We start from the raw sequence: 26,575 nt of genomic DNA, 5'->3' as shown, positions 1-26,575 counted from the left end.
CTGGAAACAAAGGGGTTTCTTATGTGCTCTCTACCTTCAGCTGGAGTTCACATTGTGCTATAACATGGCTCCTTTGTAAAATTACAGGTCGGGAACAGCATGGTTTTTGGGCAAGCCCCCACACTAGTTTGTAGCTGTTACAGATATTGCAATTACATGAATGCTTCAGCTGAAATATAGCGTTCCTCAGTGGATTACTTCATTCAGGTTCGTGGAACGCGTGTAGGCAGAAAATCCTTATTTTCTCGCCAAGTAGGTGTGCGACTTCTGTATCAGATGCTTACCTATTAAAACATACGTTTAAGAGATTATCTGTGAGGGTGTAATGCCACGAGGTGATGAAAACAAGCGCTGTGAGTGGTGGGCTGGGCTGGGAGCCTGGCAGGTCCAGGCTGTTCGCATCTAATGAGCAGAACCTGGGCAGACCTGTAAAAGTGTCCACATGGTTCCCTGCAGAGTGAATTTAAAAGCAGACATTACCGAATCACTTGGTTTTCTTCCTTAAAAGCAATCATAAGCTCAAGGGAGCTTGGTCTTGGGCGATGGTGGTGGGACAGGGTCAGAAGTCCTGTGCTGAGTGTCTGACCCTGGAGGGACTCTGCAGAAAGGGGTGTTTTGCCCAGGACACAATTTTCTGGGTACCAACTGCATGCTTTTCTTTGCATATATAGGGGAAAATGCCTTCGGCCACCATTCAGTGGTTCACAAAATCCTGAAGTCCTTAATGCTGCAAAGACCAGGCAGCAAAAAATGACAGCTGACCTGCAAGCATGAAATGCAAAGCTTGGCTTTGCAGCTGATCCCTCAGCTGTTACTTAAAAGCTGTGTTGTTTTGCAAGGCCAAAAACCTCATTCTTTCTCCTTACTGGATTAGAAACTGGGGGAAAAGCACATTACTTAAGTTCCTAAGTAAAACTGGATATCTCTAGCAATGAGTTCCCAACCTGGCACTGTTATTAACATGTAACAGTGCTCACAGTGACCGCACCACCGCTTTCTCCTCGCATTGAGGTAGTCCTCCGCTCCCCATTCGGGCAGCGTATAAAATTGCAATCATCCCAGCACGCCGAGAGGGTGGGAAGGCACGGCTCTGCGGGACAGTTACGCATGGAGCATCTTACCCAAGCAGCCCACATCATGAGCCACAGACCGATCACCCACCATGAAGCATTTCAAAGGCGACACAGAATTAATCTCTGTGACGGGGGATGCTATCTCCTAACAGATAGCATCCAAAGAGCGGCTCTAATGAAATGCATTAGTTGCCCCAAGTACAGCAAAAACAAATGCTGTAATAAATCTTGTAAGCTGCCAGAGACCTTTTTTTTGTTCCCCAGGCTCCCAAGTTTCCACTACTTCATAAAGCAGCAGGGAGGGATGGAGCAGCCTTCCACGTTGCGGGAGGGGAAGGCATAAAGCCCAGCACTTCAGAGACCATGTGTGAATATCTCCCCTCCAGCAGATCCCAGTGAAGGCAGTGACTAACACCACGCAACGTCAGCGGGCAAGGGTCTGCACCAGTCCTGAGCCCAGGGGGCTGGGGACACTGCACAGCCACCAGCCACCCACCCCCTGGCGTCACCTCCCCAGGTCCCTAAGACCTGCTGGGTGCTGGAGTTTGGGCAGAGGGACCCGGGGAAGGTTACCTGTTCTGGTTTCATAGGCTAAAAGTGGGCTGCTGCCTATCACGGGCGGGATGCAGGGCTAGACGGCGGCTGCTCTAATTTCTTCCCCATTGCTAATGACAATGAATGCTCCAGAGGCAAGCAAAGCCACGCTGGACCCGGCGGCTCCTCCAGGTAGTCTGAGGAGTTGCCGGAGCATCGTTCTGGTACTGCCGGGACAGAGATGCTGCCCCACCGGGAAGAGTGCCAGCGAGGGGTCCTGTGTCCTGCCGGGGCTCCCGCTGCCCTCTCCAGACCAAGCCGTTCAATCCCCCCCGTGCCTCCAACCCCCGCTGCCTGGTGCACATCCCGTGGGGCCGATGCACACCACCACACACAGAGCGTTTCATTACAAACCTCAGAGTGACAGGGAGTGTTAAGCAGATATAAAGGACATCAGTCATTTACCCATCTGGTGGAAAGTCTAGTTGCTGGCAGAAAATAGGGAGGATTGTTACGGCAAGATCTACCATATGGCCCCATTATGTGGAGCTCTGCAAGTGCTTTCTCTGAGTGCGCAAGCAAGATTTCAGCCTTTGAAGAAACGCCGTATTGTTAGCCTGGATACGCAGGAGCCTCTTGAAAGAAGCCGTGGCAGATGGCACAGCTTTGTTCTCTTGGTTCGCAGGCAGCTCGCGCAGCCCCAGATATTCCCCCTTGCCGGGGCCGAGCAGCCCCACGGCACAGCGATCCTCCTGACGTGTCCTACGGGAGGACCAACGGCTCCCGCGACTCCTTAAATCCAATGGATGCTGTCTGGCAGGTACCACACCACTGCACGAGCCCCAGGAAGCAAACACCACCGACCTGAGCCGGGGGTTGCACCGGTGTCGATGCAAGGAGAGCTGCACGAAATTGCAAAAACCTCGTCCCAGCCAAGGGAGCTGCAAATTAGTAAATCTTCCTGAAACACCCTGCTTTTGTCTGTGCCTCCCTGCCAGCACCTGCTCCTCCTGGGTGGCTGAGTCTGGCCGGAGCCCCAGCAGGACAGCGGACAAAGAAAAGCCTTTCAGACGGGGCTGGTGCCCGCTTGAGCGACATCCCAACAATACCCCGATGAAAACCCATTCAGCGCAGGCAGGGGGAAAGGAAGGGAAAGGGAAAAGCTTCCTCCAGGAGGAAGCAGCGATCAGTCACTGACCACAGCAACAACATCTGCATCTGCCCTGAGCCGGGGAAAAGCCCCTGCCTGCTGCGTACCGCTGGCTGGGACAGGGCACGTTGTCCCTGCAGCTCGGGATGAAATCGGGCATTTCTTACAGGCTAATTGTTCCTGTTTGTGCCCAGGCAAAAAAACCCATCCCTTGTTTCCCTGTTGTTCCTCCTGAGAAACACTTGCAGGGCCACACAATAAAACCCTAACTATTTAACTATTCTATTTAACTATTCTAGTTAAAATCCAAAGTGTCCATTTAACATAAAGCAGGCCATAAAACAGACACCAGGAGAGCAGATCATGCCTTTAGCTGACCTTGGAGTCCCAGCTGCTCCACGTCCCTCTGCAGCTCAGGCTCTCGTCCTTGGTTGCTGGCACGGGGCAATCACCGATTTCTCACGCTACGGATGTTCCCTGACTCGGAGCAACAGGCACACTTAAAAAACACCCGAAGCCCAGAGAATACTTTGTGGGATGGCTCCAAAAAGAAAGAGTTTTTGCCCTTTGGTGTATGCAGCAGGCTGGGATCTGCAGAGCAGGGACCCTGCTGGATTGTTGGTCTCTGTGGGAGGATTGTCCAGCCCGGTGACCAAACCCACTGCTGCAACGTCCCCAAAGATACCACCCATCCCAGGCCTGAAATCTTCCACTCCTGCCACTCCAAGTCCCTAATGGGAACAAATGGGGCAGAAAAGTCACTATCAAGCTACAAGAGAAGAGTTGGCCAAGGACCAACCTGAGCTGGCAAAGTCTCCAGATCCCTTCCAACCCCTTTGACTTCCCTCAACCCAATCGACCGAGACAACCGAGGACTTTGGAGGGAGCCCTGGTCCCACCGAGCGGGCACAAGCCATCCCGCGCCGGACAGTCGAGCGTGACAGGCCGGGTTGCATCGGGCTCCTGCAGGCGTAAAAATCAGCCCAGCACCTCTGAGTGCTTTCTCTGTCTCTCTTCCAAATGTTACACAGTGGGTTTATACAGAAACAGTGGGACACTTTCCAAACCATTTAACTAATGCTGAAATTTAATACCCGACACCAACAGGTTACTGAGAGCAAGAAGGAGCTGTTGTAATGGGGGGCGGGGGGGGGGGGGGATTTGCAACTTCACTCCCCTGAATGGGAATCTGCCCTCTTGCACCCGCGGGGCAGAGCTTGGCTTCCCCCTCCTTCCCACCCGGCACTGGCTCGGGTTGAGATTTGCCTGATGGGTTTTTTGGGGAGCCAGGGGGTTGCAGCTGCTTGCAGAGGAGCATGGTGAGCACTCGCTGTCCCCCCTCCCTATATGATTTCAGTCCCTGGGGAACCAGCATGGCTCCTGCTGTTGGTGTGTCCTGGAGCAGCAGCTGCCTCTGAGCCTTATTCCCACCCTTGGCTGGGGGAAAAAAACCAAAATCTCGGCAGCACGGAGCAAGAGATGGAGAGCAGAAGGGCATATCCCTGGCCTGACTGGTCCCTGCAAGCACCGCTGGGCTCCTGCCTCAACCGCACACACAGCGGTTCCCTGTGGCTCAGCCTCTGCATCAAGCATCTGGCTGAATCTGGGGGAGATGCTTTGAAAGTCCTGGGCTGAGACGAGGTGCCGCAGGCTTGGTGGGGCTCCAGCACGTGAGGCTGCGTAGATGCCTCCTTCAGCCCGGCTGGCGATGCCGAGCCACAGCGCAACAAGCCCTTACACCGCCTTTGGCTGGGGCATGGGGAGAGTTTTCCATGGGAAAGAATTTCCCCAGGAAAATCTGATTTGGCCAAGTTATCAGTGGAGAAAAAAGTGGAACGGAGGCAGTCACTCCACCTGAACAAATCAAACCTGACCAGTGGCATTTTGCACAGTTGCTGCAAGAAGAGTCCTGCTGCAGGGACGTCTCATCCCCACCGTGCTGTGTTGGGTGTCCCAGTCTGCCAGACGTCTCATCCTGTCCATGAAGAAGGACATCTGGGCAAAACTGGCTCTCGTCATACAACCTGGAGCTCTCCTCTACCAAGTGGCTTGGTCACCAAAACCACACTGCCTGGCATCTAACAGGACATGCTATATAGCATGAGGTGTGACTGAGCAGCATCATGACTCCCAGCTCCCTCTGCGCATCAAAACACCGTAGAGAAATCCCATTGCACTGCTGAATCAACTCCAAGTGGAGCACTCTGGGTCCATCCAACAAACCACACCAAAATGTTTTTGCTTAGAGGAAATTAAAGCTTTTTTGGCTGTCAATTTTTTTTTTTTCATGTTTTTCAGGGTTTTGGTACCGAGGGATAAAGAAACAATATTCTGACTGTCCAAATCTCAATTTAGCCCACACCCACGGATTTCTGTGAAGCAGAGTGCCCAGCAAGTAAAGTCACTTTGTACCTACAAGGGACAACCTGCTTTACTGGCTCGGACAGCTCTGCTTCACCCCAGAGGTGCACAAAGCCAGACCAGCCCCCAGCCCCTGCTCTAAGAAATCAAGGCTTTCTAACAAGAAACAGAAACCACCCCAAACTGGCAGGACTTTAGGGAGGAGCAGAGCTCAAGGTTCAGTGCAGAACCACTCCCAACAGCAGCCCCTGATGCTCCCTTCACCCCAAAGCTTGCCCGAAAACTCAAAACCAAGCCTGGGGAGACTAGGAAGAGGGGAAAAAACACCCAGGGGCTGGGGAGGGAATAAAAATAAAAAGCATCCTACTTACCACCAGCTCGGTGAACATGACGTCCAGCTCCTCCACTGGCGGCATGGGCAGCGCGGGCTCCATGGTCTGGAGGGCGAAGCTGCTGTCATTGCGCAGCCGGTACGTGATCTCAGGGTGGTCGCTGCTGCGAAAGCAGCAGAAGATGAAGGAGATCCCCCGACCGCTCCTCTTCCTTGGGGCCATGGCCAAAATCCTCTGCGTCCCTCCCTCCTGGGCACTAGATCCTGAGGGGAAGAGAAGAGAGGAGGCTCAAGCAGCCGCCCCGCAGCGCTGCGCTCCCGTCCCGCCGAGGGGAGGAGGAATCAAAGCCACCCACGCGCTCGGCGCGGAGGGGAAGAGCGGAGATGGTGTACGTGCCAAATATTTCTGCTCAGATTTGACGTTTACGGTCCTGGCACCCTTGACGACCGCGCGAATTAAAAAGATGTGTTTGCTTTGCCTTGTGCCGAAGCTGGCAGCGGCAGGGGGGACACGCCGCCAGCCCCGTAGGGAGAGGGGTCCTGGACCCCCACCACTGCCGCAAATCTCAGCAAATCCCCGCCGACCTCCCCGTGCGGTGGCAGCCAGGCCAGCCCCCGTCTCAGTCCGGCTAGGGTTATGGCAAATTTAGGAGGCTGCTGCCAGGAACAGCTGGATTTACTCAGAGCCACCAGGTACATGGTCCCCAGCACGGATGACTCCGTGCTTGAAGACCTCATGTGGCTCAGGATGCCCTGAGCCACAGATGGCAGCAGAGCTGAGAAAATACCTTCTATTCTCTCCTCAGCTCTTAAACGTGTCCCTAAACATCCACCAGCAACTGCCGGTTGGGCAGCTTTTTTTCATGGAAAGTTTTACTTGGCCTTAATTAGATAAACCTTACTTGAAATTCCAGTAAATATTTACAAGACGCGATTTCAGCTGATAAAAATCACACGGTGCCGGTAGCTCAGACTTTCCTACGCAGTGCTTACGTCGGGCATCACTCATGCTGGCGGTCACTTGGGTTTTGCTGATTTCTGAAACTCAGGTTGGGAGCAAAGCTCAGGGTGGGAGACATGTGTCTTGCCTGATTGATAATGTCAAGGACCTGGCAAATACTGTCCCAAAATTGCGACTGTGAAGACAATGATACAAGAAGAGGGCCACCTACGAGGAATGAGGATGGCAGAGAAACACCCTAACAAAAAAAGTCAACCAGCAAAGTAGAGAATTTTTCAAAAGCCTAAATATTTGTCTTATAAAGCCACACACCCACACATTTTATCTCTGCGAAACAAGACGCCGAGATGTTAAGAGACAGGACAAACAGCCAAGGTTAATGCAGAAAGTTGAAATAAGGATGACTCAGATTTATTAACAAAGCTATGAAGAGACTTGGGAAAAAAGGTCATCATTTGAAGAGGAGTGTCTGATCTCCCTGGAGCCAGCCATTCCCTTCTGACTACAGATTTATACACCCAAATAAACAGCTGCTGTGACCCGCGGAGAGCCAGCGCCAGAGGCAGGTTGGGGGCAGACCTGGGGTCAGACCCTGCACCACCGCTTGCATGGCAAACGCTGCCCTCCCAAAATAGGGACCTTGCAGAAAATTTAGGCTCTACCCATGTTACTTTAGCCGAGGGATCTGACCCTTGAAATTATCTTCGATGTCACGTTTTTAACACATGGTGTAATCATCTGCTGAACCACAAACGGTGGGAAACAGCTACTGGGTCTTCACACTGGATAATCCCAGGCTGTGCAATTGCTCTATGCCCAGTCTGGAGGGTCCCTCTTCCCAAAGAGCCCTGAATCTCATTTCACATTTAGCATCTTGGATGTAGAAAAATGCAGCCGCTGGAGGAATTTCAGCTGCCATGAAAGCTCTCTCATCGCAGCTCCTCCGCAGCCAGCACCGCAGCAAATCCATTAGCAGCCTGCTGGCATCCCTTCAGTGTTAGGGGGGGTTGGGACCTGCTGGGGAGTTTCTTTCCTAGAGGAGGGAGGGAAACAAAAAACCGTAGGCACACAGACCTCTGTCCCCTCCAACGTGGAGGAAAACATTGCAGATTGGGGTTTTAAAGAGCCACGAGGAGCAGGGCACAGACGAAGATGCTGGTGGCTGCCCAGTGCTTCATGCCTGGCGCAGGAGTTTGGTCCCGATCCACACATCCTCAGCTGTGCAAAGTTTGGTTGCTTGGTCATTCCCAGTCCACGTGTACAGCCACGCCATGCCCAGAGCAGGGCCTGATCCTGCTCCCGCAGCTGGTCGGGAGCAAACAGACCTGTTCTCCTCTTCCACGGGGTGTTTTCCATCCCGTTTTCAACACCACGTCAACTTCATCCTTGAAACCTGCTGCTATGTACAAGCTCTGACTTGGGCTTGCAAAAATGTACTGAAAGCTTTTATCAGAACAACACCTGCTCTTCAGAGATACACGCTCCTGACGATGTTTTATGAGGAGTTTGAATGACAGACTAAAAGACAAGGTTTTATTTTGGGTTTTAAAGCAGAGAGTCACGTAGCAACCAAGACAAGGTATTTTTGAGCTGCTTCCAACTTTGGAGCGACTGAGGTTCCTCATTTTCATCTATAAACAATTACAAAAACCAAACCACCCTATAGTGCAGGCTGAGTGGGCTGTAGGTTATTAGCAATCAAGGCTAAAAAGGGTTAGGGAGAGAATATGTTAGCTACCAGGCAAATAGCATTAAACCTTCAGAAGGCTGATGAATATTCATTGACGTGATGGATCAAAATCAAAACACGGCTCCCTGGCAGGTCTTGGGGAGCGGCAGACAGCGCAGATTGCACCGTCAGAAGTCCAGCTATGCAGCCTTCTCCTTCCCTGCTAAACCTACAGAAATCAGTTATTCATGGAGAAAAACTGACAGCTCCTGGCAACCTGGAGGCTTGCAGAAGGGACCAGTTCCACACAGCATCACATGTTAAGTGTCCTGCTCCCACCTCCCATTTATACCTTTAAGCGCTAATTAGATCAATAAATTTAAGTTAGATTGTGATCTAATGGTGCTTTCTGGCCTTTAGTATTGAGCGGGCCAGAATAAATTAAGTTTAATTGCCCCTGTATGTACAGAGCCAGGGAAGATAGGACGGGAAGGGTCACTGAAGGAACTTCTAGCCAAACCCCAAATCCCAAGGCAGGACTGATGGGGCTGAATCATTCCCAAACAACTTTGCTTTCACAGAAACAAGGGTGGAAATGTGTGTGTGATGGGCTCAGCCTGGAAGCCCAGGGAGAAGAGGATGATGAGGAGAAGAAGCTTAGCCCACATGTGCCACCAGGACCGACCGGGATCCCCACGCAAGACAGAGGCCATGGGCTGCAGTTCAGCGATGCACAGAGAGACAAGTTTTGGGTTTTTTTCCCAGTCCTAAAAAAAAGCATCAAGCCTACATCGCCCTGAGCAGTGCTTAAATGAAATCAGTCATTAGGAGAAAATTGGACCCCGGTGTCGTTTCCGCCTTTGCTCTAAGGAAAGGAGAGCAGCAATTACCGCTTGCATATTCAACAGCCTCCTCGGCAAGCTAAATTAGCCCGCGTGGAGCAACATGCTGCCAAAGCCTGTCTGTGACCGATGCCCCAACAAGCTGGTTTAAAGCCAGCACCAGTATTACAGCATTGCGGTCTGCAGCCTAAAAATACCCAGCAAGGGTACAAACACATGCAAAGGAGCATGCATGCTCCCCTTCACACCCGCCTCCAAAACCGCCCAGAAGCTAGGAGCTAAATCCTCAAATATGAATATTAGCGTGTTGTTTTTCTGGCTCCTCTCCCATCCCCTCCCAAAACAAGGATGCAAGATCCTGAGCGAGCTCTTTCTCAACGGGGAGCTTTATTTCAGTGCATTGCACAAGGGAAGAGTATTTTTGTGCAAGTGCAGCAACGCTCACTGACCGTCTCTGCCGAGCCCCAACCGATTTCGGCATCTTGGGCCACGCCAAGCTTTGCCTCCCCACACCCCATAGAGTTTTGGTGCAGCCTGGGATGCTCCCGACCAACAGAAATTTTCTGACTCTCTTCCACCGCTGCAAAGTGACCTCCTTGGCTGGCAGTGGCTGAGAGGCGCTTGGCCTCCGCAGGCAGTTTTGGAAGACACCATCACCCCCACCAAGTGCTAGAGCCAGGTGTCCTGGACCACTTTTTACAGCACGTAGAAGGCAGAAATTTGGCATCCTACACATTGCACCCTATGGTTGTGCCATCCCACCACTGAGCAATGGTTCAGCCTCCCCCTCAATGCTTCTCCCCATGCATCTAACACCCAGCGCAGGGCGCAGTGCCGGGGTGCACGTCAAACCCACTAAATACTTGCATCATTTTTTTTAAGCAAATATTTCTAGATTATTTTCCTTCCATTGTAAGTCGTGTCCAGACCTCCACAGCAATAAAAACTGGATGCTCCCACAGCATTTTTCAGACCAGCTGTATGTTTGGGGCATCCCCTGAGAAGCATCAAAGCCTTCCCCGGGACGTTTGGATTTTTCACCTTATGGACCCAAGAGAATCAGCACCCTCCCTGGCTCCACTCACTAACCTGACCTCTTCTCGGTTTAGGTCCCAATTGCGAGCCCACCAAAATGTGTGCGTGGTGCTCTGCCCATCCGATCAGGCAGCAGCATTTAGGTTCGTCCCTCTCAAGAGTGAGAAGTGCTGCTCCGTTTCATGTTTGCACCACAGCCGGTGCAAAGAAACACTTTTTAACAAGGGGGACCCAAGCATTATTTAATTTTAAAAATAAAAGATTTGAAATAGAGCCCTTGCGTGGATGAAAAGCTCAGAAACAGGATTGCCGTCCCCTAAGCAGGAGCCACCACCCTCCCCTCCAATGCAGAAGCCTGGAGGACCTGAGCCCATCACCAGCACCTCCAGCATGGATCCCACGCTGAGCACGGTGCCAGCATCCCCAGCAGGGCTTTTCCTATTTAAAGTAACCAGGATGATTTTTTGGCCACAAGCTCCCATGCTGATTTCCAAAAACCCTTTTCTCCAGCATAAAGCTGTTTTCAGGCACAGGCTGAGCTGGAGGGGAATGTTTGCGTTTGGTGAAAATCCGTGCATATCGGCAGGAGGGGGGAAAAACCCCAAAACACTCAGCTAAAAGGCTTTAAATTGTTTGATGATTGCCTTTTCCCCCTTCATCTACCTGTGAAACAGCAGCCGCAAAAGGGCATGGGAACAGGACCCTTCCCGTGAAGCCGCAGGAAAATCAGCTGCCAGGAGGAGCCTGACTCATCGCTAAATCACAAGAGCACTAATTCTCAGCCTAAGCAAATCTCAAAGACTTGGGTTTCATGGATTTATAAATACATCTGCCAAATCCTGAATTACCCTCCTCCCCCTTCCCAGAAATCCCGTTATACTCCATGAACCCAACAAAGAGAGTTTTGCATCTCCAAATCTTGCTCGGGCTGCCCAGTACCCAAAGGATGCTGACAGGAGCTGGCTGCAGTCGCAGGCTCTCCGCTCGCTCCTGGAAAGCCCCATCTGCCAGCACCGTCAAAAACCCAACGCTCGCCTAAAATGTGTTGCCTCTTCTTTGTATTATTCCCTTTTCTTGTGGCATTCGTCACAACCTGAAGTGTACATCTGGGCCTGCTGTCTCGCAAGAAGGCATTTTATGCTGCTCAAGGGCAGACGAGCTTCAGGGGCTCGATGGTGAAATTCAGCAAGAAAAATCAAACCAGTTGATTCACAGAGCCAGTAAACACTTATACGTTCATTGGGGTGTGGGGGGGAAACCCAGTTGCACAAATTTGTAACACACCAGAAAAAGCCTTCCTTTTTCCATCTAAACAAAATTTACATCTACCGCAAGCAGCGAAAGTGCTGGGAGAGGCTTTTTTGTATGTGTCTGCATAGGGCTCCCTCCCAGGCTCCCCCCCAGGGAGGTGTTGATGATGCTACTCAGTGAAAAGAGCAACCACCTCCATCGCATTGCGAGAATATCACAGCCTGGCTTGCAAGTCGCCTCTCCGGCGTACGAGCAAGCTCCCGGCCAAGAGAAGCACACACGCTGTTGACTCTGCAATCCATTTTTTTGTGGGGAAGAGCGTGGCGCACAGCAGGGTGAGATGAGATCTGTCTTAACGCTCTCCAACTGAAATCAATCCTCAGAGCAGTGCCGCTCGGTTTGGCAAGCCAGCAAAAGTCTGGAGCAAGGGATGGTTGCCGGTGCGTTGCAGGACCACATCTGTCCCAGGGCATGAAGGTAAGCCTGGGTCCAAGGAGAAGATGCTGAGGGCTTGCAGCATCCATCCTCCATGGCACAAGCTGCCCTGGGGATCCCCACACAGTCCTTTACCCCTCTGCTGGTTGCAGAGACCAGCACAGCTCAGTGCACAGGTGAATCTGACCAGGGAAGATGCTCCTGGAGCAAAACTTTGTTTAGTTTTTGAGGATTAGAAACCAAACCCTGCTGGAAGTTTCCCAGTCAGCTAGATGGTGAGTAGCGCAGTAACACTGAAGGAGGTCACGAGTTCTCCACTAAAAGGGTAAACTTAATCGGTGACGAGCTGAGTGCCGGCGTCAGATCCTCTAAACCGCTACAGACTGCTTCTTATGGGAGCTCCAGCAGATCAGCTCAGGCAAATGCCATTTATTTCAGGAACAAGGACAACAAGCGTGAAACCACAGAAAAGACCCAGTTTGGGAACCTATATAAATATATATATATTTCTTAATACTCACTAGGGTGCTAAATGACCCAATTCTACAAATGCACATGTGCCTTTTTTCCAGCAGCTGGGTGGATTTGTGGTCCTTCTTTTGCAGAAGCAAACAACAAAGAGGGGTGGGTTGGTGGTAGGAGGAAGAAAGAGTTTTCAAGTCACATATTCCTCCCTTAAATTCCCTGAATGATTTGCATCCTGAAACCCAGGCACAACACTTGTCGAAGGTGAGTTAAGCCCAAGAGACTTCCCAGTAAGGCGGAGGGAGGCAGAGGTGGCGGGGGGGCTCTCCAGGAAGGATGCTGGAGCATCCCTCTGCATTCCCCGTGCCCTGGTCTGGCTTCAAAAGGCAGCACAGAAAAACCCGGCAGAAAGGAAAGGCGACACAAGGGACCGTTCCTCCCAGTGCTCCCCTCACCCCGCTCTTGTTTTGGGGTGGCAGCTGTCGGTGCTGCCTTGTGGTGGGGCTCAAAGGGGCAGAGACAGCCCTTTCAGAGCCAAGGTCATGCGTGGGGAAAGATTAGCGCTGACCTGGGGCTCTCCTGAAAGCCTGCAGCCTTGCAGAGAAGACCTTCACAAAAGTTGTCCTTTCCCATTTGAACCTGGTCTCTCAGAGCAGTGAGTGTCCAGGGTGTCCAGGCTGGGTCATGCTAAGCCTTGGCTAGGCAGCCCTTGAGGCCAAAAACAGTCAAGAGAGAGACACAAGACCCCCCGAGCAGTTCAGGGGGCTGCTACAGCACTACTGAGCATCCCAGAGCGAGCATCCTCCTCCATCCCACCTCCATCCTCATCACCTGGCACAAGCACAAGCCAACATCCAGCCCCGCTCCATTTCCATTGACGGTTTTGGCCCCACCCGGGGGAAAATGCTCATGCAAAGCACAAAACACTTCCAGGAGGCTGATAATAGCGAGTTGTGAAGCGTATCAGAAGTTACATATAATTAGCCAGGAAGAGCAGCTTCAGTGATCAGAAACCTCCCGAGATGTCGGGCGCGGGGACCACCTCCTAGCCCAGCCGCTGGAAGGAAACCTCCCCTCTCAATATTTCCCTCTCCGTCTGAAAGGATGTGGATTTAAGTTGCTTCATTTCTGAGATCACTCCCGGCTCTGACTACTCCCTTTGACGATGCAAATTTTGTCAATAAAAACTCAACAGCTTGGCAAGCAGGGAGAGAGGAGCTGTATTTCCCACTGGAAGAGGATATTTGTTTGCCAATTACCCTTTTCTTGGAGAACAATAGTTCAATAAAAGCTTTCCTTTATTTTAATTCCCCCTTTTTTCTCCCCCCCAAGCCTCAAGCCCTGCTCCTCCAGTGAATATTTGGGCTCTGACTTTGATTTATCGTATGCAAAGCCTCAATGCTGAGCTTTCCATTTCACTGCTCCCCATTTCAGCAGTAATCCCCGGGGTGAGATGGGCTCTCTGAGTGTAAAACCAAGGGGTAAGGCAGGCAGGTTTTTCCTCTTTTAAAGCCTCTTAATTAATTTCGCTTCGCAAACTGGAGTTTCCAAGTTGCTCAGCAGCAGACGCTTCCAGTCCATCAGCACAGCAACATCTGTCGTGGGGCCACCACCATGGCAAGGCAACGAGGAGCTACCAGCTGAGTCCCTACAGGCTAGTTTTGGGTTGTATTTGGAGATTTTTAGGATTATCCATGCTTAAGGTGAGGCTACTGGAACCACTGGTGTTTATGCAGCTCGTGGTGTGTAGCAAGCTGGGTTTTTTTCTCTTTCAAAATGGAAACTGGGTGGAGACTGCTGTAAACAGAAGTCCTTCCTAACAGGGACCCTGATGGGTAGACATCATTAACTTCAAGATATCATTAAACTTGTAGTCCAGAAAGTGCCCAAAGCAAACAAAACACTTTTGTCAGATCTCTCAGCTGGCTTACCCATCTGCAATGCTGATTTCCCTTTAAAGATTTTTAAACCCTGATGTTAATCCAGAGTGATTTTCTCCCCCTGAAGTACGAACCTAGGGCTGAGAATTCCTTGATAAATATGTCTGATGGCAGAAATGGCCCGCTGGCTGCTTGCCTTCCAGTATGACACTAATACCTCCCCGTGCTTCAGCAGATGAACACCGAAAAACAATATATGTGAGTTCACATCAGGCACAACGCGATCCCAACAGCTCCAACACAACGCCTGCTCCCACCCAGCCTGGGAAAAAGCAGCAATTTTTATCACATTACACTAAAAGACCGTTTGCATTTAAACATAATAAAGAAAAGCAGGCGAGCACAGCAAGCGAGACTAATTGGAAGGCTTCATTACTTTTTTTTTTAATGTGGATGCAACACAACGTAGCCTATGGCAAAAGCCCTGCTTTGACCAGGATGGAGCTGCGCCACCCCACGCCACAGGACAGCGGGACTCAGGTTTCCCAGGAGAGCTGCCCAAACCCACCACCTCCAGTTTGGAGGACCCGGCTTAATGGAGGCATGCCATTTTAACTGCCTAACCTAAACTGCCTAACCTTTAATTCCTTGCCTCCCACCCATGGCAGGGATCAAGGAAGGGCTCACTCCAAAGTTGGCCGACTCATCGCTGCCATGGACAGACTGAAGGAAGGTCCCTCTTCCCTGGCGGGACTGTCCAAAAGGGACCCCCCCCAAGGGGATGCATTTAAAAATCAATAGAGGCTATTTCAACGCTTAATCCAGGAAAGTATCAGCATCAGCAGCATCAATACAAACCAAATTTAAACATACTGAGTACAAGCACAGGATTTTTATTTTTTTCTTTTGTGCATTGATTTAACCAAATCTGTTTTTCCCCAGACACTTTGAAGTCCAAACAGGGCATCTGTAGGACGCCTAATGCTTCAGGCATCCTGCCTGTCTCCATCTCTAGATGCTGCTTAAAAAATGAGCCGCTCCAGTGAGGAAACCCCCCTCGAAAGTGCAATATTGCAGTGACAATGGCCACCCCCCTGCCAGGGCTACGTACAGAACTGGATTTCTCTTCTTTGCACGTTTTCACACTGCATCTGACAATTGCAATACAAGCTTCCTATCCCTGTAGATATTTATACAATGATCTCCCTTTTCATTAAAAAAGAAAAAAAACCCCAGCCTTGCAATTGCAAAGAACTGCTTGAAAAAGTGACCCAAGGGGACCCTGAGAGGCTCAGACACCCCGAGAGAAGATAACTGTGTTTGACGTTTTCAATTTAATCCCATCTGCTGCAGGAGGGCAGTCTGGGTGTTCATATATTTGGGACTAGCCACACTCCAGACGCACCCACAAGCACAGATGTACCTTCTCAGTGGTCACCGCAGGCATGACGTGGGCTCAGAAAGCCACAATGTCACTAATTTCTGTTGGGGTACAGCACCACGCTTTGCCCCCTTCCATCCGCCAGCTCCCTCCTGCACACCCGCTACTATCTCTGCAGAGATGCTCCATGGTTCAACACCATCACTTTGCTCACCTTCCCGAGTCTTCGAACCAGTCCTCGATTCTCCTGGCCCTTTCCAGGCTCACAACTCCTTGCAGATGACTTCTTGCTTGGGGTTGGAGTCCACCACTCCGGCCAGCAAAGTGAAAGTACTTCTCCCCATAGAGACCAGTCCAGTTTACTCACAATCCGAAGCAATGGCGAACTTCACCTCTTTGAGGGTTCCTGAGTCCTGGTGGTGGCAGGGTCTTTGGGGGTCTTCACATCTGCTATCTGGGCAAGGCTTCACGGTACCGCTGGTGATCAGCGCCTTTGTGACATCCCTTCAAAGCTCACCCAGCTTTCCAGTGAGAAAGTGTGTCCCCAGCACCCCAAAACACCCCCCCATTCCTTTAGCAGCTTTGAAGCTGAAACACCTCTAGCAGCAGAGGTGGCAATTGAGTTTGCTGTTAGGAGCCACTCAGGGCTGCAGCTTTCCATTAACCAGCTTGCCAGGTCTTTCAATACTGCCCAGACAACACCACTGATAACGAAGCGGGGCCCAGCAGGTCTCACCAAGTTTGACACACAGTGAGCTGAGCCCCACTCCTTGCTTCATGCTTCCTCATGCCCATGTTATGAGCGTCACAAGCTGGCCAAACAAAGGCTTCAAGTGGGGCGAGCCACATTCATTGGGCTCCCAAAGTGGCTAAGCAGAGCCCTGACAACAAAAAAGCAAAGCCAAATCACTGACTCAGGGGCAATGATGTCAGAGCATCTCTGCTTTGACACCCAAAGGTACCATTGCTCTGTGCTTTGCCATCACATGAAGCTCACCACGAGAATGGGCTGGGTAAGGCTGTTTTCTGCTTAGCTCTTAGCACAAGCACATCCATCTCAAACCCTCCCTACAAAGGAACAAGAACATCCAGAACCTCGAACATGCAGAACCTTGAACATCCAGAACCTCCAACGTCCAGAAGCTCCAACATGTAGAAGAACCTCCATCTCAAACCCCTCCCTGCAACAGAGAGCCTGCAGGTTTGCTGCCTAGCCACTGCCCTAAACCTTGAAAAACATTTTCCTCCGTGTCTAACCTCCGTAGCCCATTGCTCCAAATTAACACTGCAGTTTGGATGCCCTAAACACATGCTAATGAAATAACTCAAAGAGAGAGCGATCCCGAGATCATCCACAATCTCGTGACTGTCCACAGGGGAAGGAAATTAAATGGCTTGTGGATGACAATTCTCAGCAGCATTTTCCAGCACAAGACCTGTAATGCTGGTGAGAAAGCTTGAAGAAGCTGTAAATTGGATTTAGGTACCTGAAAACTCCAGATTCACTCCACTACCACCAGAGATGCCACAGGAAGAGAAAACACCCTGAAATAACTGCCTCTACAGACAAAAACTTTCAGCCCCATTAATGCAGGTTTTTAGAGCTGGCAGAAGCTACCCATCCCCATTGACTGCAACATGAGCCGTGAGAGCAGGAGGAGGGGAGAAAAAGCATCTTCCAGGCAATCACAGGCTTTTTTTGCCCAGTTCAGTGCCTCGTGGGGAGAGCAACCCATGCATCAACAGGAGCACTTGAAGCATGCCAGTGGTTTATAAATTCACTTTCAGTAGATTTACCAACACGTCATATGGAAAAGGAATGCGTGCTATGCAAATCCAGCCCCAGACTGCTCCCTGCCTAATCTAGCTTTAGATTCAAATGCTTATTACCATGGCGTCTAATCGGGTAACGTGTAATAGACAGGTTTAGTTTGGGCTCACAGTACTTCAGCTGTGTTCTTACTACAGCACCAAATGGAGAAGGAAAAAAAAGAAACAAAGAGAAAAAAACTCAACACGGCGAAGAATTCAAGCTCTGGTGGAAAGCAGAGAACAAAAACCAGGCGAGGAAAAAAGTATTGACACCTACCAGTAAAAGCCAGGCAGATATGCAAGCATTTGGCAGCTCACCAAGAACACAATGAATGTTGAGTCCTGTTCTCACCCCATCGTATCCCTGCAGGGAAGTAGGTGGCTGGTCTTTCAGGGTCTCTTCCCCCCCCCCCCCCCCACCTCTGTGAGACATAAGATGATACAAGGATCTCACACACCCACATAGGACCCATCTACCAGCAGCTAGCTCCCAGCAGCACCGAGTACAGCTGGTCACACCATAACCTCCAGACTACCTTATGGATGCTCTGGGCACCCATGCTCCAAAGCCTGGTAACATGTGCCAACCAGGAGCTGTCTTCTGGTTTGGGGAGGAAGGGTTCCTTTGCTGCATCAGGGTCTGCAGCAGGACACAGGGACCATGGGAACGTCATTCCCGAAGGCCACCACCTCCCTGTTTGCTGGCACCAGCCACACAGCTGGGCTTACACCATGGCCAAGGTCATCTCTGCCCTTATCTGTACCAGGCAAGGTGATTCATTTCACGTCTAAGTTTGTCAAATACAGTTGGTCTGTCCAAGCCATATGTCATCCCTGGTACCTCCAGGATACAACCCAGATGCCAACCTCTTACCTCCACCATGCAGCTACAACTCAGCCACCGTGCACCAGAAATAAGCCAGGGGCAGGGACACAGGACCCACCACTCAGGCTTGACAGGTTCTTCTCTCCATCTGCTGCTCATCTGCCATGCTAAGCTTTCCTGCGATGGGAAATGGTGAGGTTTTCAACATCATCGTCCAGCTCCCACCTTCAGGATGCTGAAACCCTGCAGCTTGTCTTCCCCTGCCTCCACAATGACGAATGGCATGCAGACCTGCAACCAGCTCCAGCAAAGGGTCAAGACATGCAAATGTTGCTACCCGCCTCTGAAGACCCTACAAGACTGCACTGACCCTGCTACGCTACAGAAACTACACTCAGTGGGGTAAGCAGCAAGGAATACCAACACTAACAAAGAAGAGATTTCCCTCCATGAACCTAAGCAATATAAGCTACATTTATATTAAGTCTGCAGGATGAACTTACATTTATTAGACATCAGAGAATTCACGTAGGCGAACATCGCCCCTGCAACACCTACGTGTCTGTGCAGAGTCCAGCAGTGTGGGCTCTCTAGTGTCTCGTAATGTGGTAAATCCAACTAAAGCACTCTTTATGGCTTGGATGTTCATAACATTTATGTGTATTCCCTGGTGTCTAGTACAGGCTGAGTTTTCATTGCATCCCTTCCCTCAATAAAAAACCTCCACAACACCCTTCTAACCTGATGCCTGTTTTGACAAAACTTGCAACAGCACCACATATTTGAGATGAAAATCAACCTGGAACAGAGGACAAAACCAGCCAAAAGACTTGATGAATTGTCAGTTACAGGGGATAAGGAGTAGATGGACAGACCAACTTTAAAGCTTCCTTTCATTAGGAAACCAAGCTAAAATCACAGGTTAACTTTCAGTGATGCATGTTATTACTGAGGAAAGTGAGGCGGCTGATATTCTGCCTCTCAGGCACATGTGCTCTATGCTTCATCATTTACTGAATGAACATTCAAATGCTTTGAAAGGAGAAGGAAAGCAAACCCAAAGAAACTGGAGGTTGCAGCTTGCAGCGTTTTCATAAGCCTGTTCAAAGACCAAGCCAGATCTACCAGCCCCTGCGTCGCTGCCCGGCTGCGTGGGCGGCTGGCCGGGCTCTCTCTCTGGCTCTGCACCTCCCCAGCTCATGGCAGTGCCTGGAGCTGGTCTGGGGGACTTTTCTCCTCACTCCTGTAGCCGAAATGACAGCTGGGATGGTTAAATGGGGTGGAAAGACCCCCTTTCCTATGCAGCCCAGCCCACAGTGCAGAAGGAAGAAACCCTTTGTGAAACTCCCTGCCTGAGGACATGGATGGAGATGCTAGTGGGGGAGTCCTTCCCAGCACCGAAGGAGCCACGCACATAGTATTTACCTGGCCACAGGGACTAAATACCCCAGGAAAGTTATACTCATTTGTAAGCCAAAAAAGAGTTCGCATTCCCATATTTACACCACTACTGCTTCTGGAGCTCTGTCTACAACAGTCTCTGGGACAGGGTCATTCCCAGTGATGACTGTGAAGAGGTCCCAGTGAAGAGGTCCTTCATCCCACCATGGCACAAAGACTCACGGATAGTTCACACACACATATTTCCCAGGGAAAAAATATTTTAAAGCCTCAGAAGCTGCATTTCTGGAGCTGTGGATAACACACATGCAAAGAGCATGGTTCACTTATGATAACCCAGGATGGCAACCCACTTGAGATGTAAAAATAATTTAATGAATAAGTATATTTAGATTTATAACCCCACAGCAGCTTTATTTATAGGGATGCCAATCACTTTTACACAGATATAAAATTGGCTGGCAGAATGCCTTAGACTATATCCAGAAACCCATCTGTAACAAATCTAAGCTGTGATATCTCTGCAGACATTTGGCCAAACAATAACGCTAATGCCAGCCATCTTGACTTTAAATGTACAGATGGGCTGGTGGGGGCTCGCCAAGCCTGCCACACGGCCAAAGATGGATGAATTTTGCTATCACCTACTATAAACTGGTTGGGGAAAGGACCAGATGAAGGAAAACCAGTCACCGTCTGGGCTGTGTGGATGTTAATACCAACTCAACACTGGCTGCAGAGCAAGCCAGCATCCAGCTGGCTACAGGTGAACCTCTTTCAAAACCTTTCATCACTGAAATGGGGAGCTACAAGCAGGGAAAAAAGTCCTACTGGAGCTCTGCAGCACCTTTAAAAGGCAAGGGAATTAAGCTAGGGCTCTTGCATATAGTTTTTTGATCCATCGCTCAAGACACAAAGCTGGGACAGAGGAAGATGCAGGAGAAATTAATTGAAAGTCATGTCTTGGCTCTCAACCTCAAAGCAGACAAGGATTTCTAGTGAGACTTCTCCTCTTCCACCACTGCCCAGGATCTCACAGCTTTATCTAAACCTGCAGACATCAAGGGGAGAGGTTGCCGTTGATTTCCACGGGGCTGGCGTTGCAGCATCCCAGATTGCCCTGTGTCGTCAGGGTGGGTCTGGGGGCTTTCTGTTGCTGCCCCTCCAGCTCAAGCAGGGACCACCTGGAGAACTGAAAAGTCGTGTCTAATTCACAAGAAACAAAGAAAAAACTGCTCTTCGTCCCAGTGGGGCTTCTGAGGTCTGGTTGTCTCAGAAATGGGGCAAAACAGGGATAGTTCCACATCAAGTACAGGCTATGGGTAAATGCATCTCATCCATGAAAGCTGCAGTATTTTGGCAAATGCCAAGGCAGAAAAGGTTACTCTGGAATATTACTTTGAATAGCTCTGGGAACAAACCCAGCATTAATTTTCAACACTTATTCAGCAAATTATTTGAATAAACTGAGGGAGGCTTGCACACACATACTGACAGCATTATTTCATAGATTTTTGCCTCTGCTCCTGAGATAATTTATGAGAAAACAAGTCCCAGCAAACATGATTGCTTTCCAGTTCAATGCATGGATTCAACTGACCCTGCCTTGGGGACAAGGTAACCTCTCAAGATCCCTTCCAGTCCAATTTTAATACCATTTTACACCACAGCCTGTTTACATGCTGGCATTTGCTCTGATTCATCCCTGAAAATAAGTATGTCTAAAAGTAATCGATGGAAAGAAAAAACAGAAACCCAATAGCTGTTCCCTCTCTTGAGGACAAAGCAAAGGAAAATAACCAGACGCAGAGCTATGACATCCTCGATCCAAATGTTTTCCAAAACATTTCCAAATGTTTTCCAAAGCTTCCAGCTGAAGCTTTCACAGCTAGGCTGCGACTCCACCAAAGCCTCAGGCATTGAGTGCGGCATCACGATGCGTTGCAGCGTGTGCCGAGGAGATGGTTGGTGATGACTTTTCCAATGATATATCTGCCAAAACACACCCAAGACCCTTGTGCAGAAAACATAGTGCTTCAAAGAAAAACTGCCTCTGGTTTCTCAACAGGGCATCTTCCAACATGATGGAGCTCGACTTCTACGTGGGCTTTCAGGAAGAGAGAGTCAATGAATGCATGGGGCCAGATGTCCTCACCTTCACAGCAGGCTTTTGAGTTTATTCCAAGCACCTTAGGAAATCATTCCTCTGCCTCTAATCCTTTGGAATTATGGAAATAATAAAATTTTAAAAACCCACGTATGGAAAGTAAAGAGAAAAAAACATACGTTTTCTACGCTTAAGCAAGAAATGCTGAAGTTCTGTCCAAACATCAACAAATGTGGACATTTATGGTTATTACACAGCCAAAACAGAGACGGTTGTGGGAGATGCCAGTCTGAGCAGCTGACCCCAACCACTACAGCCAAAGGGCGAGCAGCGAGGTCTCACCAGTGCTCAGCTGCAAGAACCAACTGCTCTGGGGACCAGGGGGCTGGCACATGGCAGGTCCCTGTCCCCAGCCTCCTCACCCTGCTGCTGACACAACAGCTTCCACCTACGCCAACGGCCTCATCAGAAACGGCAGTGCCTGCAAAGCGGAGTCTCAGAGGTCCTTCAAAGACCAAAGCTGATCTCCACTTCTTTCAGCTTGCTTCTGGACACAATCAAAATCCAGAGCAGGCTCCTTTCTGAAGGAACCCTCCTATCAACTGTACGTGGGCTTTTGATTAGACCTTTTGTAGAGTTGAAAAAAAAGCCTTGCTTGAGGATGATAAAGTCTAGACACTACAATATATTTTCCAGCTGATCTAGCAAACCCAAAAAGCCCTCCCTTGATCTCGGACTGCCATGATCAAAGCCATTATCCCATTCGGAGCCCTTCTGAAACTTTAGCTTCCAAATGTGCAAGTTATTTTAAAAATCTAAACCAGGCCAAGCCTCTTGTTTGGAGTTTTACGAGGAAAACGGGGTGTGCTCCTCCCAAACCTTCCCCCACCACGTCTGGAAGTGGCTGGTGGGCACATGGTGGAGGGCGAGAGCAGGGAAGCGGCCCCATGCCTAGGGGCACCTCACTGGCACCCAGTGGCCATGGTCTGCTTGTGTGGGAGGACACAGCCCGTCCCCCCAGGGTGGCTATGGTATGGGGGAATATTCCCCACCCTTGACTGAGATGAAGTTTCTTGGAGCGCAAACATCCTTTGCATCCCCATCCTTAGCATTTGTGTCTGCCTTTGGCATCTTCCGTCACAGCGGTGTGTTATTCTGGGGTCCAAGAAAAGGGCAGCTTGAAATACTTCCATTTCCTACAGGAATTAAATAAAACTAAGTGCTACAAATTTCCTTTACCAGGATGCCCAAGCGCGCAAAGAACGTCCAGTTCTGCACCAGGGGACAACCAGGGAAATAAGGTATTCCAGGAAAAAAAAATCATTCTCCACCCTCTTGGAGGAGTGTTTCAGGTGGCTGAAAGGAAAGGAGAAACACAGAGCCCTGCAAACACATAGGAAAGCCAAAGGGGCATCAGTGGCCCTTAAGTGCCTTAAGTGGGATGCTCAAAGAGAGGTGATGGAAGACCAGCCACCTCATCCCAGACCAGCCGGTGCTGCGTGGTGAGCATCAAACCTCCTGGCATGCAGTGGCCTCTGTGGGAGACGGGACCCATGGTCAGTCCCAATCGCCAAGGCTCACAGCGGCCAGACTAGCAGAAGTCAAGGGTCAGGTGGTCTAGAGTGATGAGGAGCTTTGGGAGAACTGGAAAGGCTTTTTGAAAGCACGTGGCCACCAAGCTGCACCTCTGGTGTCCCAAGGTGAACTTCTAACAGGCAGATGTTCTTCAAAGAGAGATGGGGACAGGAGGTGACTCTTGCCACAGAAAGGAGAAGAGAGCAACACAGAGCTTCACATGCTCCAAAGCTATTTAAAAGCCAAATGTAGCTCCCTAGAGAATGCTTCATTTAACTAAGCAGCTTCTAAAGCACCAGGTAAACAAGCCACATCGTCTCCTTTCCCTCCCAGCATCCGCCTCCACGATGCTGCCCACCTCCCTTCCCCTCTGTGCTTTCACCCCCCTCAACTCCTAGCAGCATTGCTCCTCCTCCCCACCTCTCCCTCTGCCCAAACCAAGCAGATCTGCAAAAAGCTGAGTGAAGCCGGCGGGTGCATACCAGTAGAACAGGGATTAGAGACCTGCCACCCCCTCCGGCATCCCTCACTGTGGCTGGAGGGGCCACGCCAGGCAGGAGCAATGGCCACGCTGCACATCACACATCCCCGGCACTTTGGGAAGTGTCGTCTGAACCTCCACCAGCTTTCCAGCTGGGTCAAGGAAAAAAATCAGGTCAACAGTCTTCCTGAAGAGTATTTCCATCAAATTGGACTTTTCCCACCCGCAAGCACACTGGAGCAGAAAGAGCGAGGGCCACTGGCAACCCGGTGCTGGCTGTGACAGCCGCCACATCAGTCCCAGAGGGGACAGAGGATTTGCCAGCATCTCCTCAAAATGTTGCTCGGGAGCTAGGTGAGGTGGACAGGACATGGGAAACCTGCCCAGCTTCAGCTCTGCCACAGCACAGCATCCAACACGTGCCCCATCGCAGTTGTTTGTCTTTACTCTCCCCAACAAATGCAGAGAGGAGATGGACTTCAACCTTAGCCTCCATGCAAGTGTGTTTCGCTGGGTCTACTGAAGCCACCAAAGCCCCGCAGATTCTGATGGTCCCACCTTGCCCTCGCCCTGGCCCCTTCCCTCTAATGAGCTCCTCCTGGCAAAGGAGAGCGAAGCCGCGCTACACATCCGTAATCCCCGAGAAGGGCTAACATGAAGTTACTGACCTCGAAAATTTATGGTCCCCATCACATGAGAGAGCAGACGAGCTGATGGCCATGGCTGCTTCTGGATTTAAAAAGATCTAAACCCATCACAGAAGCAGCGTGCTCCTCAAACCCTTCCCCCAGAGTTTGTACACTGCGCACAATAAATGAGGTGGTGAGGGGCAGCGGATGAACCAGCATCCCGGCACCCAACCCCTACCAACCCCTACCATCCCAGCTTGGGAAGAAAGGGAAAACAAGGGGAAAAAAGCAAATCATCTGGCCCCACACTGCCATCAGCATGGCAGCTGCCCTCCGCTGCTCTTGGTGATAAATATTGAAGGGAAAACATCGTGCAATTCATTTAGTCACTGAGCATGAACCAGGGGCGGGTTCAGCACCGCATTTGTCTCGTGAGGCTTTCCAGCCATCCCATCCTCTTGCGCAGTGTTTTTCTGCGTCTTTCTCATCTCCCATGTTAAAGAGATGGGAAATGTGGGAATTGGGAAGGTCCCCCTTCCCAAACCAAACATGCAAATACAGGCTGAAAAACACCCAGTTTCCAATCCTGGTGAACTTACAGTGGTAACTTATTTCCAGGCAGAGCTGTGATTTTTATAAGGGATACCACCAGGTTAAGGAGTCAAAGGCGTAACTGTACAAGTGAAAGCAAAAGCCCTTTATTTACGTAAAGCCATTTTTTTCTTCCCCCTCCTGAAATGACAGGGAGCAACACAGCTCTTGCCAGTTTAGTGGGGTATACATGAAGGCTTGGCTGAAAGCAACCTCATTAAACTGGCTGGGTCGTTAAGCGCCAATCCAAACATGCAGTCCTCTGATCACTGCATGACGGGCTGGGAACCGAAGGCAACTCGCAATTAAACCCGTGACAATCAGAAAAAATCCTTACAACCCCCCCCCAAGCAGAATATACCAACACCATCCCCACCCTCCCTTCTTTTTTCTTTATTTACTTACATAAGCAGCATGACAGATAACTTGGAGGAAATCAAATGCTTAATGATTAAGCGACACTTAGGCAGCACTCTGGAAGATAAATACGCCCTTTGGAAATCCTGCAACAAAAACAGAAGGTATAAACAGACAGTAACTAATTATTCTGATTAAATCTTGGAAGACCTGAAATACTCGACTGCAGCAGAACAAAGCCAGTGTGCACCGGGGCTGCTCGCAAAAATAAGTCACACCCTTTTTTAAAAGAATTCACCCAAATAAACCTAAGTACTTCTGTGTTGTTTTTGTTTGCGTGCGTGTTTCTTAAGGTCTAGGCTGATAGGAAACCTCTGCCGTACCCTGGAGGGATCCCGTCGCCTTCAGCTAAAATTAGACTTCAAGGAAAACAGGCGAAGGCGGGTGTCTCCAACCTGCGCCGGCACGGCAAGGCTCCCACCGCGCACTTCAGGAGCGGCGCGTCGGGGTTTTTCCTCCCCTCCCATCGAAACCAAAAAGAGAGGGGGTTTTGGATTAAAAGAAATTAAGGAAAATAAATAAATAAGGCGTGCTCCTAGGGAGAAAGGAGGGGACGGCAGGTCTACCCCGCTGCCGAGCTCGGAGGGATCTGAGCTGGGACCAGGATGTGGGGAGGTGGGGATGCAGCTGAGCCATGGGGATGGGCTGAGATTGGGATGGAATGCTCAACCTAGCGGTGAGAGCAGCCGGCAAAGCCCACCAGCAGCTTACCCCCCGTCATGGATGCAGAATAAGGCACCTGCTTCATTGTGAGCCACGACACCAGCGCCAGGAGCCTCTGTTACAGCAGAAGGCGTGCAGAGCAAGACAAGGGGATGCGCTCAGTAGACTTTCCCGTACTCTCTTTGCTTTGGAGGAAAACCATCATTTTCCTCCTCCCCCTCTCTCTGCCCTCCCCCACCACACTAAATGCCCGCAAAGCTCAGGGGAATATTTAATCTCAAACCTCAGTAATCAATCAGTTCACCCTCACGCATGAGAAAGAGTCACAGCAGTAAGCACCAAATCCCATTTCTACCCAGCAATACAACATTTTAATTACGTACGTAACATTTCCCTTTTAACATAAATCCTGAACAGATCCAGGCAGCCCCGGGGTTGTGGGTGGGGAAGGACACGGTGTCAGGGAAGAACGTGGGGTGGGGGGAGGAAAGGGAGGAGAAACCATTCTGGCAATTATTTAAAATGACAACTTTATACAGCTGCTCCAGTTTGCCGTTGGCACGACGATGCTTTGACCTTGTGTTCACCGTCCCAGAGGATGGGCAGCAGCGTGGCAAGCATCAAGCCCACATCCAGCCCTGCCACCAGAAGCTGCATCGGTTTTATCCCAACACGCCAGCAAGTGTGCGGGAAAACGGGGACAGA

At 50.3% G+C, this 26,575-nt stretch overlaps 1 protein-coding gene across 6 annotated transcripts in view; it reads right to left on the bottom strand.

The window, feature by feature from the left end:
- Positions 1-26,575, bottom strand: part of DAAM1 (dishevelled associated activator of morphogenesis 1) — a 98,276-nt gene that overhangs the window by 53,748 nt on the left and 17,953 nt on the right. For 5 of the 6 annotated variants that reach the window (XM_069783181.1, XM_069783186.1, XM_069783182.1 and 2 more), the window contains exons 2-3: positions 25,196-25,293; positions 5,490-5,713 (exon numbers count right to left, since the gene is read on the bottom strand). In XM_069783181.1, coding sequence (XP_069639282.1) covers positions 5,490-5,672 — 183 coding nt within the window. In that variant the 5' untranslated portion in view covers positions 5,673-5,713; positions 25,196-25,293. The remainder of the gene's footprint in view (positions 1-5,489; positions 5,714-25,195; positions 25,294-26,575) is intronic. The other variant, XM_069783185.1, reaches the window with a different exon arrangement.

This window comes from Haliaeetus albicilla, chromosome 5 (assembly GCF_947461875.1).
Source record: "Haliaeetus albicilla chromosome 5, bHalAlb1.1, whole genome shotgun sequence".
In the NCBI taxonomy this organism is placed as follows: domain Eukaryota; kingdom Metazoa; phylum Chordata; class Aves; order Accipitriformes; family Accipitridae; genus Haliaeetus; species Haliaeetus albicilla.
This window is presented reverse-complemented; position numbering and strand designations above follow the sequence as displayed.